This window comes from Colletotrichum gloeosporioides, assembly GCF_011800055.1.
Source record: "Colletotrichum gloeosporioides strain Lc1 chromosome Unknown consensus_50, whole genome shotgun sequence".
Taxonomy (NCBI): domain Eukaryota; kingdom Fungi; phylum Ascomycota; class Sordariomycetes; order Glomerellales; family Glomerellaceae; genus Colletotrichum; species Colletotrichum gloeosporioides.
This window is the reverse complement of record NW_025544695.1, coordinates 231,166-245,455: the sequence shown is the minus strand read 5'-3', so window position 1 is coordinate 245,455 and position 14,290 is coordinate 231,166. Positions and strand designations below refer to the sequence as shown.

General features: G+C 56.1%; 5 protein-coding genes across 5 annotated transcripts in view; 3 read left to right on the top strand and 2 right to left on the bottom strand.

Moving 5' to 3' along the window:
• Positions 1-5,221: 5,221 nt before the first annotated feature.
• GCG54_00000555 (uncharacterized protein) lies at positions 5,222-5,929 on the bottom strand (the record flags this gene model as incomplete). Its single annotated transcript, XM_045400691.1, has 1 exon — positions 5,222-5,929. The coding sequence occupies one exon, from the start codon at positions 5,927-5,929 to the stop codon at positions 5,222-5,224; it is 708 nt and encodes a 235-aa protein (XP_045263364.1).
• A 1,279-nt stretch (positions 5,930-7,208) lies between these two features.
• GCG54_00000554 (uncharacterized protein) lies at positions 7,209-7,885 on the top strand (the record flags this gene model as incomplete). The annotated part of the gene is made up of 2 exons (XM_045400690.1): positions 7,209-7,393; positions 7,447-7,885. The coding sequence occupies 2 exons, from the start codon at positions 7,209-7,211 to the stop codon at positions 7,883-7,885; spliced, it is 624 nt and encodes a 207-aa protein (XP_045263363.1).
• A 264-nt stretch (positions 7,886-8,149) lies between these two features.
• On the top strand, positions 8,150-8,469 carry GCG54_00000553 (uncharacterized protein; the record flags this gene model as incomplete). Its single annotated transcript, XM_045400689.1, has 2 exons — positions 8,150-8,290; positions 8,365-8,469. The coding sequence occupies 2 exons, from the start codon at positions 8,150-8,152 to the stop codon at positions 8,467-8,469; spliced, it is 246 nt and encodes an 81-aa protein (XP_045263362.1).
• A 1,282-nt stretch (positions 8,470-9,751) lies between these two features.
• On the top strand, positions 9,752-11,452 carry GCG54_00000552 (Vacuolar aminopeptidase 1; the record flags this gene model as incomplete). The annotated part of the gene is made up of 1 exon (XM_045400688.1): positions 9,752-11,452. The coding sequence occupies one exon, from the start codon at positions 9,752-9,754 to the stop codon at positions 11,450-11,452; it is 1,701 nt and encodes a 566-aa protein (XP_045263361.1).
• A 204-nt stretch (positions 11,453-11,656) lies between these two features.
• GCG54_00000551 (Protein SYG1-like) overlaps positions 11,657-14,290 on the bottom strand; it is a gene marked incomplete at both ends in the record, with an annotated part of 3,419 nt that continues 785 nt past the window's right edge. Inside the window, 4 exons of the mRNA XM_045400687.1 lie at positions 11,657-12,444; positions 12,498-12,792; positions 12,843-12,932; positions 12,987-14,256. Of these exons, the coding sequence (XP_045263360.1) occupies positions 11,657-12,444; positions 12,498-12,792; positions 12,843-12,932; positions 12,987-14,256 (2,443 nt within the window). The remainder of the gene's footprint in view (positions 12,445-12,497; positions 12,793-12,842; positions 12,933-12,986; positions 14,257-14,290) is intronic.

The window sequence follows — 14,290 nt, the reverse complement described above, 5'->3', positions numbered from 1 at the left end:
GGTCGTCTGCCATCGTGAGTTCGACATCAGTCATCGCTGCGTTTGCCACTTGCTAACTTGACCCAGCCATGGCCGCGGCTGCACCACCAAGAAACAACCGCCTATCAGAGGTAGCCTTTCTGGCTCTGCCTTCGCCCGGCTCTGCTCTCGTCCGGCTCTGCTCTCGTCCGGCTCTGCTCTCGTCCGGCTCTGCTCTCGTCCGGCTCTGCTCTCGTCCGGCTCTGCTCTCGCCCGGCTTTGCTTCCTCCCGACCCTAATCCCTCCCGACCCTCCCCGCTGCTAGCTTCGCCTTCCTCTAGCATTTCTCTCTCTCGGCTTTCTATCGCGCGGCTTGGCTTCTTCCCGACCCTGTCTACTCCCGACCCTGTCTCCTCTGGGCCCTGTCCTTGCCTCAGAGCTCTGTCCTTGCCTCTGCCTTTGGTATTGGTCTTGCCTGGCCTCGCCCGACCCCACAATGGCGCGCGGCTTCCAATTCAAGTGCGTGAGGCCCGACTTGGTCAAAGCAATAAGCACGGCGACTTCTCTGTTGGAGTTATTCGAGAGCGTGAACACGAATCGCGGCAAGATTCGCCAGCATGAGGGCCTGAGCAATGCACAAGGGGGGCAGGTACGTCTGCTCTACCAATGCTCGGATCACCTTGCGTATTTGATGGTTCGAGAACACGAGGTTGTCTCCATCTGGCCGGTGATGAGCGATGAAGGCACTTTTGAGGGCAACAGTATGAGACCTCTCAAGGCTCTGACCGTGTCGGCAAACCCCACTGAGCGGCCGTCCAACAAGCAGCCTGGCCAGTCTCCGGTTCACGTCCAAAGCATCACTGATCTGGAGCTGACCGAGAACCTGGTGGAAACCCTGAATAGTCCCAATGGCATTGGCCATTTCATTTTCACGCAGTACGGTCACGTCGGCCCTGGTGAGTGGACCATGTCACTCGGTCAACACTGCCACAATGTGTTTCGCCTCTTCAAACGGGTTCACTCATTCGGCAATAATCTTCCAGCCAGAATGGCGGCAATACAAGTGTTTCACGACTATGTCGTCGCAATGTCATTCAGAAGAATCCGGAAGCGCAAGCAGTACCTCTTTGATGACCGAAACTTCGGAGACATCTTGAAGATGACCCTCGGCCAACTCGAAGCTCAGTATGCCTCGTCCTCCTTGACCTTCACTCACGACTACGCATCTATCGACGATATTCCGTACTTTCGAGGTGGCTCTCCGGAAAAGCGCACTCACATTCTTTCCGATAAAGATAGAACCATAGCGGATCCCGAGCAGCTCAAGCTTCTTGAAGAGATTTCCAACCTTGGCTCGGCACCGACTTGGAAAACCTCGTCACTCAATCCCACGAATGTTGTCGGCCGTTCGTATGAGCTAGGTGGAGAGTCGGTCGTGTATAACCAACAAGGCCGTAGAGACTTTCATGATGTCTGCAGGGCCCTTTTCGAGGGTATCGAGAGAAGTGTCAACGCTCTCAACCACGCAATCCAGCAAGGCCGGCTAGAGGAGTCACCCCACGTTCGAGCTCAGAATGTGTTTGAGGCTGTTCGTCGATTTCAGTGGGTGAGCATGCTGCTGAGTCGGTTCAGGTCGACGATGGGTCATCTCTGGCATGCCCATCTTGATTGGTTGATGAGAATTATGCATGAAGAGACGCATGCTACCTACAAGAAAAAGGGCGAGAAGGGCCCGAAGGGCTATCACTTGAGTCGCCCGATAACTACACCAGACAACAGACCTCAATCTCTGACTGAACGCCTGAGCGGAAGCGATCACAGCTCCCGCCCGGTAAGCCAGGACCCGTCTCCCGCTGCTCGCCAAGGACATGTTGCTCCACCTCCCGGCTCGCAAGGACATACCCCTCTGAGACCCCCGCCCAAAGGGTCTCCCCTATCACAGCAACATCTGCCCGGTCCAGCGAACACACAGTCATCTATGCCAGGATCTAAGGGTGGATCTTCAGGGCCCTGGTCAAAGTCGAGCTCGACGAACTCATTCAATCCAGGTACCCACACACCTACCCATGTGGTGGGTTCCAAGATAGCATCAGGGTCTGTGTTCCCAAGTCCGACAAATCCAAGCAATCCCCCGCCTCCCGGGTCTCGCTTCCAAATCCATGACCCTTTTGTGCGGCTCGGAGGACAGCCCCAGAGAGGAATGGGTGGAGCTGCTTCTCCTCAAGCTCCCAGCGCCTCTGGCACACCAGCTCCCGCGATGGGCCCGCTGGTCCCGAACCCTATGCGGACCGCCGAGTATACAGGATCACCCTTGCCTCGAGGTGATTTCAGGTCAGAAGAGCCGCTCAAAGGTCGCACGAAGTTCCCCGAAGCCCCCGAAGATGTTCCCGAAGACCCTACGCACCCTACGGACCCCGCGGAAACAAGCATTGACGCGAATCCCAGACACCGAAGCTGGGCTGAGTCCTTAGATGTGTGTGCTGGGAACATCTGTCGTCAGGCGGACGCGATGCGGGCATTGACTGTCAGAGGGACTGAGCTTGATGGCTTCTACGGCCGTGTATTTCGCGATGCTCCCCTGAACTTCCTGGATACGACAAAGTCTTTCAACGACTCAGATGAGGTGTTGTCATTTGATACCTTACTCCAAGACCTCAAGAAGAAAGATGGCACTCTTTTCACCAAGGACGAGCAATTTAAGATCCTCGAGGAGATCCAAAATCTGGAGGTTGAGCCGCAGCTGAAGAGACCACGGAAAGGAAATCTTCATGCAGAATTCATCCCTCTTATCATGCACTGCGTCACGGTCTTGTGGGACACGATGGTCGACAAATCAGACGGAGCTTCTACGCATGCGAAAGAATTGGAGTTGCCTGACAAGGAGCTCTGTTTCCTTTTCAAGATACTTCCAGTCATCCTCGCTGTTTCCAAGCGCTGTTGTCCCGTTTGTCACCACCTCTTGGAAATCTGCCTGGACAAAGCAACCGCTCCGGACAAACCAGCTGCTTCGCTGTTGTATTCGGGCAATCACTCTGATTGGTGGCCAGTCACCATTCCACCGTGGACCCCTCACTCGGTTGCCCTTATTCTCTACAAACGCATCCACGCAGACCTGGTAGATCGACTTGAAACTATCCTGTACCCTGATCGCTTACTCAAGACAGGTCCCAGCGGTGGATCAATTCCAAGTCTTCAATGGATGGCCTTTCCCAAAGATAAGGATCAAGCGTTCGCCTTGACCTTTGACCGCGGAGCACCAACCGAGTTCGTGCCTGAACCACGTGGAGGACAACAGAGCAGCAGCAGCAGCGGTGGCGGCGGTGGTGGAAGCAGCGGCGGCCCAGGTCCGCGTGGTGACAACAGCGGAGGCAGCAGACAAGGCAGTGCCGGTTCCTGGCGAGGGGGTGGCAGTCGTGGCGGCAATCCTTCCGGTCGTGGGGGCCCACGTCTTCCAGGTTCTTCCGTCCGCAAGGACAAGAGAGACGCTTCCACGGAAGTGCCGAGAGAAGCCAACGTGCCGTCAAAGGTGCCCCGAGGAGGTGGAAATTGGGGAGGTCGAGGAGGCCAAGGCCGAGGAGGCCAAGGTCGAGGAGGCCAAGGTCATGGAGGCCAAGGTCGAGGAGGCCAAGGTCATGGAGGCCAAGGTCGAGGAGGCCAAGGTCGAGGAGGCCAAGGTCGGGGAGGCCAAGGTCATGGAGGCCAAGGTCGAGGAGGCCAAGGTCATGGAGGCCAAGGTCGAGGAGGCCAAGGTCGAGGAGGCCAAGGTCAAGGAGGCCAAGGTTAATCTGTCATGGGGGAGGGAGTGAAACGCACGGCGGAAACGACTGACGACGGTTGGGGACGAAAACTGAAAACCAAAAGAAAAGGAAAACAAAACACCAAAAACACTAATGATCAGAGAAGAAGATGGTCGAGACGAAGACGGTAGAGATGAAGACGGCAGAGATGAAGACGGCAGAGATGAAGACGGCAGAGAAGATAGTGGTCAGGGATGACGGCAGTCAGGGATGACAGCGGTCAGTCATGACGGCGGTCAGTGACGACAGTTGTCAAGGACGACGGCAGTCAGGGACGACGGCTACAAGGAAAAGAGATGCGGAGTAGGTGAGAAAAGTACAAATTGTTTTCAGGCGTTTGGTCCGGGTTTGCTTCTCATCACCCAGCTATATGATGCTGCGGTTAATCACAACACAAGGATAGACTACTAAAAACAATAAACCCAAAAAAACTTGAAAAACATCCCGAAGCGAATGTGTCTAGAATCTGCGTCCAAAATTAACCTAAATGCTAATCACCTCGTGAGATCGCGGCATCGTACTCTTCAGAAAACCTGGGCTCCCGGCCACTTTTCCGTGCATCAGGTTCGGGTGACTTCTGGCATGCTGTTCCTGTTTGTTCAGCTTGATTCTGGAGGCTCATCGTCAATGGTTTCGGTGTAGGATCTCGACCGCGTGGCTCAGATTCTGCCATGTCGTCATCTATCGGTATGTTGCGCGAGGTGTCTTCCCTGCTCATCCCTCCCGCCCCCGTTGGCAATGACCCGTCGGATCCTTCTTTATCGATTGCTTTCGCCGCTCTGCTCCGGCGTTGCCTTCTCCAAAGAAACCATAGTAGCCCGATAAGTACAAACGCGCCGATAATCGAAGCTGCGATAATTCCGCCAAGAGCGCCATTGGAGAGGCTGGTGTTCGGATGAGAGCTTTGGGCAAGATTCGCCACGGGATAAATCGGCGATGTTGTCTCTGAAAATGTTGTACTTTCAGTTGCTGATGTTGTTCGTGACGGATCGACAACCCAGCTGTCGGCCATCCTGGGTGTATTATCAGGCGGGCCTGATGCGACGATGGGGGTCATCGGATGCGAGACGATGCTGGTGTTTCTGGTCCAATGTGGCAGCAGCAAAATGCAAAACAAAGTCGTGCAAATGCACTAAGGTGGTCAGGGTCTTTAATATGACGATTGTCCAGGTGGGTAGGGATCTGCCATTATTTGATAGTCTGAGTCTAGAGGAGTCCCAACTGCTGACCACGCGGCTTTGGTGGCTTGACACCATCACGTTGTACTAGTCGGAAAGGGGTGGTCGGGGCTGATGTGGCCTAGGTTGATGATTCTTCATCTCCCCTCCCAGCCACCTTTGTTTGGCCAAAGCCACCTTTGATTCTTCAGAAAACAAGGACTTGCTTGATTGAAGTTGTGAGTACAGAACATTACTGGTGTGTTGAACCTTCTTGGCTGCAAAGAGCTTTCCGTATAAACAAAGCAATCATTGTCTCTTCAGCTCAAGGATATAATATTCCTCGAAAACACCCTTTCCAATGGATTCATTTCCCCTGACTAACTCCTGGCACGAGTAACCATTCTGCCGAGCGATCTGAACGATTGCTTCGTGGTTTGCATATGCGCTTGTGCCAAGGAGAATCACGCCCTTGTCTGTCAGATACTCGTACGCCTCACCAACGAACCTTCGCAACAGCTGATACTCAGAGTCCAGAGTTTTCTCCGATTTCAGTTGCAGTGGAATATTCGAATCATGCTGCCATGGATGGTTCCAATAGATGAAGTCAAACTTGCCATTGACGTTCTGATAGATATTGCTGACGACAAATGTGCCCTTTTGATGGTTGATTTGAAAGTTGCTCTGTGTGACGTTGACGGCTTCGGGGTTGATGTCTACCCCAAAGACTTGGGATCCAGCCGCGGCAACGGACAGCGATGTGAGTCCCGACCCGACGCCAACTTCCAGAAAGCTTCCCTTGTTGACGATTGGCGGAAGGTGCTGCGCATACCACCAGGTCTCGGGAAAGTACTTGGGCGAGTAGACAGACGGGTGGATCATGATATTATAAGGTCCAAAGGTCTCTGTGTAAGGCGATTGGTGCTGTTGCGCTTGGTCGATGAGCTCAGAGATGCGCTTCTCCCACACATCACGAGTAGAGGCACGCAACCCGCCGTTGGTAAAAGCTGTATGCATTTTGACGAATTTTAGAAATGAGATATGTATAAGACAGGGTGTTGTATGCGGTAAGGTGAGATTAGATCACCCAACCTTGAGATTGACGGAGGAGTGCATCTCAAGACCTTAAGTACAGATTGACGGCGGCTGAAGGAACGCTGTACAGTTCAATCTGGCCACCCCGTGTCGCAATACTTGGCCGTGAGCCATTCTTCATCTCTTCTATCCCACGAGTCATGAAGCCCTTGGCGGTGACAATTTTGACAGGACTTGGAGTAGCTCGCCGAGCATGTCGACGGTTCCCGTAAAACAGCCCTGCCAGAAGAGCTGACGCAGCTTCAGCAGAGTTGCAGTCGCCTTGTATCACCGTGCTAATGTAGCAACAGCGGGTGGGGGGTTGTCTCTCATGGGATGACATGCTGAGAAGTCGACTGTTTTCATTACAGAGGAATACTACATGAAGCTCCCAGACAGCTGCGTAAGCGTCTCTAAGTAGCAAGACACCATCTGCATAGCTACGCTGAGAGAGGAGAAGGTTTCAATGGATCCTCGGTGATGCTCTTGAACACCACTAGGAACAGCTTGATATGCGGACCGGGCCAGGGCGGATCGGGCCTGCCCGGCATTCGACGATGAATTGCGTGATATCACATCCAGTTCGAAACGAGGGGATTTCTGTCCCCGGTATATAAAACAGAAATATGTGGTCTTGTCTAGCAAACCCCACACACCCCGCACCCCGGATTCCGCAGCCCGCGTGCCCCGGAGTTCGAAGCAGCCCTCTGGGGTTTCTGATCTAAGTGACGTCTACCATATACCATCGCTCTAATTCAACGAGCAAAACCCCGTGTGTCGATTCTCACGCTATTGCGGCAACTTTGGCCGGGGCTGGACTAGGTGGCGGCGCTGCAGTGCCGGCTCGCGGCCTCGGACCCGACTAGTCGTCGATCATTCGACTTGGACCCTGGGGCTAACTTCACAATGATGGTAAGCCTGTCATATTTGGCAACATCGAAGCCGAGGTAGCGGAAATTTCAGAGCTAACTTTGCAACATTTTGAGAACCGCTTCCCTGGCATCGCACGCATGAGGTGGTTGGCGAAGTGTCCAGCGGGTTCAGGAGACAAGCTGACAAGCCGATTTGGACTAGACAAAATGTGCCCGCCGTTGCGAGATGATGGGCCTAGCACCAAAACGGCATCGCGCAATGTCTCAGCCCTCCTTGCAAAACTTGTGAGACCGTCGTCGGGTTGTCGGGTTTTCACGTTTCTCGCGTTCTTCAAAAGCGTCGAAACGAGATGGCCTTAGCAACTTTGTTGGGGGCAATCCTCGCGATCATAGCAGGCGCTTACGCCTTGGACCTTTTCGTCTTCTTCTCACGAGATTCGCGTGAGCCACAGTATGTTAGGTCACGCGTCCCACTTATCGGACACCTCATCGGTATCTCCAAGCGCGGCGCTGGAAGGTATTACACCGACGTTGCGTGCGTTTCTCCTCCTTTTCACAATGAGTTCCATTGTTGACGCGTGTTATCAGATCCAGCCAACCGTCCGGCATCTTTACCCTGCCAATTTTCAACTTCAAGCTCTACGTCATCTCGGAGCGGAAACTCATAAGCGCGATCAAGCGCCATGCCAGAACTATTTCCCTTACGCCGTTTGCCGCCAAGACCTTGAAGACACTGAGCGGACTCGGAGATATTGTCCTGGGAATCCAGGACCACCTTCAAGGCCCACTCGAGACCAAAGAGTTCGACAGGGTCCAGCGGGCTTCGATGTCTGCTGGCCCTGATCCGGATGCCATGGCCTCGGTGTCGGCGAGGGTTACTTTGGAGCTGGTTGAAGAGCTGGCCATGAAGGCAAAAGCGGGAGCTGGGACTCGGATTGAGCTTTACACGTGGCTGAAGCATCTCATCGCGCTGTCTGCCTCAGAAGGCATGTTTGGGCCGATGAATCCCTTCCGTGACCGAAAATGAGGCAGACTTCTGGTACGTGGAACATGATGTCACTTTATGAATCACCATGTTGACGTCCATAACAGGACCTTTGCATGAAAGTCTCACATCCTTGTCATGGGAGGGCTCATGCCTCGGATCCCAGCCAGGGATGCTTTGCAAGCGAGGGAACGCAACGCAGTCTGGCATGAGAATTACATCCGAAATGGTGGACACGAGGAAGCTTCGTGTGTTGTCAAAGGTAGATGTCGTGTTCTAAAAGAAAACGGCGCTACGGTTCGCGACATGGGCCGCATTCACATCGGCTTCGATATGGCGATGCTCGACAATTACGCACCCACGGCTTTCTGGGCCGTCTACGAAATTCTTTCCGCCCAAGATTGGTTCAGGAAATCCGCCAAGAAGTCCGCAAGGCCATCACCAAAGGTGATGAAGCTGACTGGGCTCTCGACATTTCAATCCTCAAGACGGCCTGTCCTCTCCTGTTATCTTCCATCCAGGAGGCGCAGCGTGTGAACTCTGTCCAAGCCGGCATCCGCGAGATCCTCCGCGATACGACCATCACCACCGAAGACACGTCAGTTTTGTTGAAGAAGGGGAGCTAAGGTACTTGCAAATCAATAGGATCTCGACCCTACGCGACCTGAAACCTTGGGGTTCTGACGCAGCCGACTTTGACCCGTACCGTTTCATCAAGATGAACAGATCAGGGACAGCTACGCCAGGCGTGGCTGCTGTCAGCGAGTTGCTGCCAAACCGAAAATGGGCCAAACCCATTTTCGGTTTGGAGCATTGCACTACATGTGTGTCCCGCAAGGTGGTATGCAACACGGGGCATCATGGTGCTTGTTGCGATGCTGGTTCTGAGGTCTGACTTTGACATCGAGGGTGATCTTCAGATACGAGGCGGAAGCGAGGTCTCACGGAGGAGGCCAAAAACCGCTAAAGACTTTTCAACTCTGCCTGCGCCCGGTGAGCCGGTGCGTGTGTTGTTGAGAGCGAGAAAGGAACTCGCAGGAAGGTGGGACGTTAAGATTGGTACACCGAGTTCGAGACTTCAGCTTTCGGTACCTTAATAAAGTAGAAAGCGCTCCACACCTTTACGAGGTTTTTCTGGAGACCGATCAATGTTCCTGCCGCTTCAGCTGGAGATGGTTGGTGTTTGTTGGTGATGTTCGCGGATTCGTCAAGCCACAGGAAGTCTGAGCGCACCGCCACATTAAGCAAAGGTGTGGCTGATGAAGAAGCACCTGGATCGGATGCAGTGCAACCGCGTCTTCACAGTTTGTCGCGTGCACATTCCAAATGACACCATCGTCCACCAAATCACGGCAGCTTATTTGGCGCAAGGCACCACAGACAAGTGTCTCGCTCCTCCGCCTCCTTCGGCCATCCTGAGCGCCTGTGACCTTCTGAATATGGTCAAGTGACCCCCTCCCGAACCCCGGCGCAACGCAGCGACACTATTACCAGCCACCACCATGGCAACCATCAACGCGATAAGATAACGAGCTTGCTCGGTCAATACAAGAAGGTGGAGCTGAGGTGGGCAGCAGCCGGGCCCGTATCGGCTTGAGTCAATCGGCGAGTCGTGCTGTCCCCCCGATTTGGGTGTCTGTTGCGTTGAAGCTTCCGGCGGCTCGCACATCCGATTCCAAAGATCCAGTTGGCTTCATCCTCGCCCACGTCCACCACTCCTCGTGCCTCGGCTCGCGCTCTTCTTCCTCCACAGGCATACCGTCTCCAGCAAGCTCACCGCATATTGCATCTCGCGCAATTACACCGCCGACTTGTTCAATCGCTGGTGCACGTGTGCATTGCATCAAAACACCACCAAAACACCACAACGCCCTCCCTCGCGATAACACCAACAACATCCCTCCAACCATGACCAAACACACCCCCGACTCTCTCCGCACCCGCGTGTCCTCCCTCTCCCTCCGCCTTCAAGCAATGGAAGCCGCCGAAGCCCTCTCCCGCTCGCAATCGCCCGCGCCCTCGATGGCCGCCTCGACAACTATCCCCGTCACGGCGTCCAAGCCCTTCCTCCTCGCCGACATGGAAGGCCGCCCCGCCGCCTCCAACCCCGTCTGCGAGTCCTGCTGGAACGCCCTCCGCTACAGCGAGGTGAAGCAGACCTCCCGCGCCGCCTCCCCGGCCGCCTGCAAGCTCTGCGCCGTCGCCGCGGGCAAGCCCGAAGCCTACACCCAGCCCTTCGTCGACTTCCTCACCGAGAACCCCACAATCTTCCACGCCGTCTCCTACTTCAAGACCAAGCTCGCCGCCGCAGGCTTCACCGAGCTGCCCGCCCGCGACAGCTGGAAGCTCCAGCCCGGCGGCAAGTACTGGACCACCAAGAACGGCTCCGGCCTCATCGCCTTCACCGTCGGCGAGGCCTACAAGCCCGGCAACGGCGTCGCCATGATCGCCGGCCACATCGACGCCCTCACCGCCAAGCTCAAGCCCGTCTCGACCAAGCCCACCCGCGCCGGCTACCTCCAGCTCGGCGTCGCCCCCTACGCCGGCGCCCTCAACCAGACCTGGTGGGACCGCGACCTCTCCATCGGCGGCCGCGTCATCGTCCGCGACGAGTCCAACAAGACCACCACCAAGCTCGTCCGCCTCGACTGGCCCATCGCCCGCATCCCCACCCTCGCGCCGCACTTTGGCGTCGGCATGATGGGCCAGAACAACCCCGAGACCCAGGCCGTGCCCATCATCGGCCTCGAGAGCTCCTCCGACGCCGCCTCCAACCCCCCCGTCGAGCCCCTCGGCCCCAAGGGCTCCTTCGTCAACACCCAGCCCCCCAAGCTCGTCAAGCTCATCTCCTCGGAGCTCGGCCTCGCCTCCCCGACCCAGATCGTCAACTGGGAGCTCGAGCTCTACGACTCCCAGCCCGCCCAGACCGGCGGCCTCGACCGCGAGTTCATCTTCGGCGGCCGCATCGACGACAAGCTCTGCTCCTGGGCCGCCTTCACCGGCCTCCTCGCCGCCGAATCCTCCCCCTCCGACGGCATCATCAAGCTCGTCGCCCTCTTCGACGACGAGGAGATCGGCTCCCTCCTCCGCCAGGGCGCCCGCTCCAACTTCCTCCCCCTCACAATCGAGCGCGCCGTCGAGTCCCTCTCCGCCGCCGCCGACGTCCCCTTCGGCTCCAACACCATCGGCCAGACCTACGCCTCCTCCTTCCTCGTCTCCGCCGACGTCACCCACGCCGGCAACCCCAACTTCCTCGGCTACTACCTCGACGACCACGTCCCCCGCCTCAACGTCGGCATCGCCATCTGCGGCGACAGCAACGGCCACATGACCACCGACGCCATCTCCACCGCCATCCTCCAGCGCGTCGGCGAGCTCGCCGACGCGCCCACCCAGACCTTCCAGATCCGCAACGACACCCGCAGCGGCGGCACCGTCGGCCCCGCGCTCAGCAGCGCCATGGGCGTCAAGGCTGCTGACGCCGGCCTGCCGCAGTTGAGCATGCACTCCATCCGCGCGACGACCGGTGCGCTGGACCCTGGTCTGGGCGTCAAGTTCTTCAAGGGCTTCCTGGACCACTGGGAGAAGATCGACGGCGAGTGGCACTGAGAGGAGCCAGTCACTAGAGGACAGGCGTATATAGAAGTAAGAGTTCCAGCGAGGCGTAAAGAGTAGACGAGGACAGAGCATGATTTATGAAATGGCTTGTAGAATATGTACTAGCACAAGACGCATCAACATGGATGCAATTGAAAGAATTGTCAAGAAAGATGTCTCATTATCGTGACAGACATTAAAGCGTTATAATTACTATTAAGCCCGCCTGGTTCCCTGCCGTCCGTCGTCGCCCAGCTCCCGTGCCTCTCTAATCTCCATCGAGTCCGCTTCAGACGCAGCATCGGATCTATCCCCATCATCGTCATCGTCGTCGTCACTGCCGGACCCATCGTCGCTCGCCATGCCCCCAGCCTCCTCCATTTGAGGCTCGACCTCCTCGATGGGCTTCTTTCTCTTCTCAAAGTCCTGCCGATGCGCCTCGGCCAATATCGTGGTGAAAGTCCTCTGCGGAGCCGGCATCGCGACGCTGGACTTCCGCCGCCTGACAGTGCCTTCCTCCATGCGACGCGACGACGACGTGGTAGCCCCGCTGGCGCCTGCCGTGCCCGGTGCGTCTGCGGTGCCCGTCGTTTCAAGCACGGCGCCGTCCTTGCCGGCATCGCTGATGGTCGGCGAGCGCGAGGGAGACTCCGTCGGGTAGGGAAGCGGCACGTCGCGGGAGGCCTTGCGCGCTGTAACGTTTGCGCAGTGCTCGTTCTCGACGCGGAAGAGGGTCCACATGCCGCGGCGGGAGACCTCTGCAAGGGCGACGAGGAAGGAGACGATCGTGGAGTGCTGAGTGTCGTGGGTGAATATTGCGTAGAAGATCCAGGCCCAGCGGAGGATGGGGTCGACGACGGCGATGAAGTAGTATGGCCACGTCCTCTTGAGGGCTCTGGTTTGACGGAGGACGGGCCATTTGCTGGGCTTCTCGTCGGGCTTCCCGGACTTCTTCTTGGGGTTGGGGTCCAATAAGGAAAAATCCATGAAGATGTCCCAGATTGCTGCGGGTTACTGTTAGTTGCCGTACTGAGAGAACATGAAGGGAAGTACCTACATGTGTAGATGGCGTTGACTGTGGAAAAGGTAATGAACATGGCCAGGTTGCCTCTAGTGTTGTTGATGCGGTACATCGAGAGGGACATTGCAGCGAGGATCGACATTGTGTACTTTCCGCCGTTGATGAGGTGCGGGAAGATGTTGCGAGTGTCTCTGTATCGGCGCAGACATTGGAGAAAGCGCCAGATCGGAGGAAGTGCACCAAGGAAGCCTAGAAGGCGGGAGTGGTTCGAGTTGCACTGGACTGGATTGTCCCATGCGTTGGCGTAGACGCAGAAGAACAGCTCAACGTTCTGTGAAGGGTCAGATTTGCGACGGTAGGGAGGCATCGAAGTACACTCACACACATGGCGTAGGTCAGAGAGCAGTATATGTCGCCGAGGAAGAAGTCTCGGAACTCGACTGGGTAGAGACCAGCAAGCAAGAGGCGCCACTGTCGAGTGTCGTTAGATGGCTCAATACAATCATTACACATTTGCTGACTTACATGAGAATATGCGAACCATTTTCGACTCCTAGCCTTGAGGACGGGGAGGGGAAGGAAAATGATCAGGGCCGACACGAAGATGAGAGCAACCGGATAGTACTCGTACACCTCGTCCGAACCATAGGAGCTGAAGTTGAGCCATAGGAAGAGGCCGAAAATGAACGTAAACAAGCTGGGAAACTCGGCTAGTTGTCGCCAGTCGAGATTGTTCCTTGTGTCGAATTCAAAGATGAAAGGATAGTTGATCTTGTTCCTGGTCCATATGGCACAGTTGATGCAAAACATACAGAACAGCAGGAGCATGAAAAAGTAACCGCCGTAGATCTGCAACAGATAGCTCGTCTGCTCGCGGACGTGGGCGTCATGGTCCCACAGGAGCTGAACGCCCAAGATGGCGCCTTGGATGCCAAATACGGCACCAGTACCGAGGAGAATACCGCACCTAAAGGCGCTGCCAGACTCATCTCTGGGCTTACGAGCCATGCTTCGCAGCTTGCCCGCCGCAATCTTGTGGTTGCCGCGCTCAAAGTAGCGGGCGTATAGGTCCTCGACGGCCTTGATATGTCCATCTAGGGCGTCGCTGTTGACGAACCATGACTTGTTCACTTTCTCGGTCATATAACGGTACTGAGGGCGGGCATTGATGGCCTTGTCGTACTTCTTGTTCAGCTTGCGGAACGCAGTCCGGTTGAGGATGGCGTAGGACTTGAGGAGTTCCAGGCCACGGTAAAATTCCTGAAGGGCAAGCTTCAACTTGCGCTTCGCGGACCGGTAGGGGACCTCATGCTCGGGCGGTCGGCGAATGTAGTCCATCCTCGCGTCTTGGCCTTCCCTAGGACGCATGACCGGAGTACGAGCCATCTTTGACAAGTTCCTGGAGTTGGGTCCTGGTCTGAAGATCTTAGACCTGACCGGATCAATCCAGCCGAGTGGACCGTTCTTCGCACCGTCGCTATGTCCGTGGTGGCCGTGCATGAACTCCATCTCGGCCTGTTGCTTTTGAGCGTTGAGCTCCTGGGTTCGTCGGTTTCTCATTTCGTGAAGCTGCTCTTTAAGCACCTTGAGACGTTGTCCAGCCTCATCCTCCTTTTCCTTGTAGAACCTTTCCACCGTGTTAAGCTGATCGTCTAGAAAATTTTCGAATTCTGCCTTTTCGATGCCGCCGGGCTCCATGGCCAATGCCTGCATACCGTATTCAGGGTTCGTTCCAACCCGATTGAGGGGTGAGGAACCCGTAAACCACCTTCGCAAGCCGCGCCTTGGCGAGCCACTTACAGACCCGATAGTGGCGGGGGGGGGGGGCC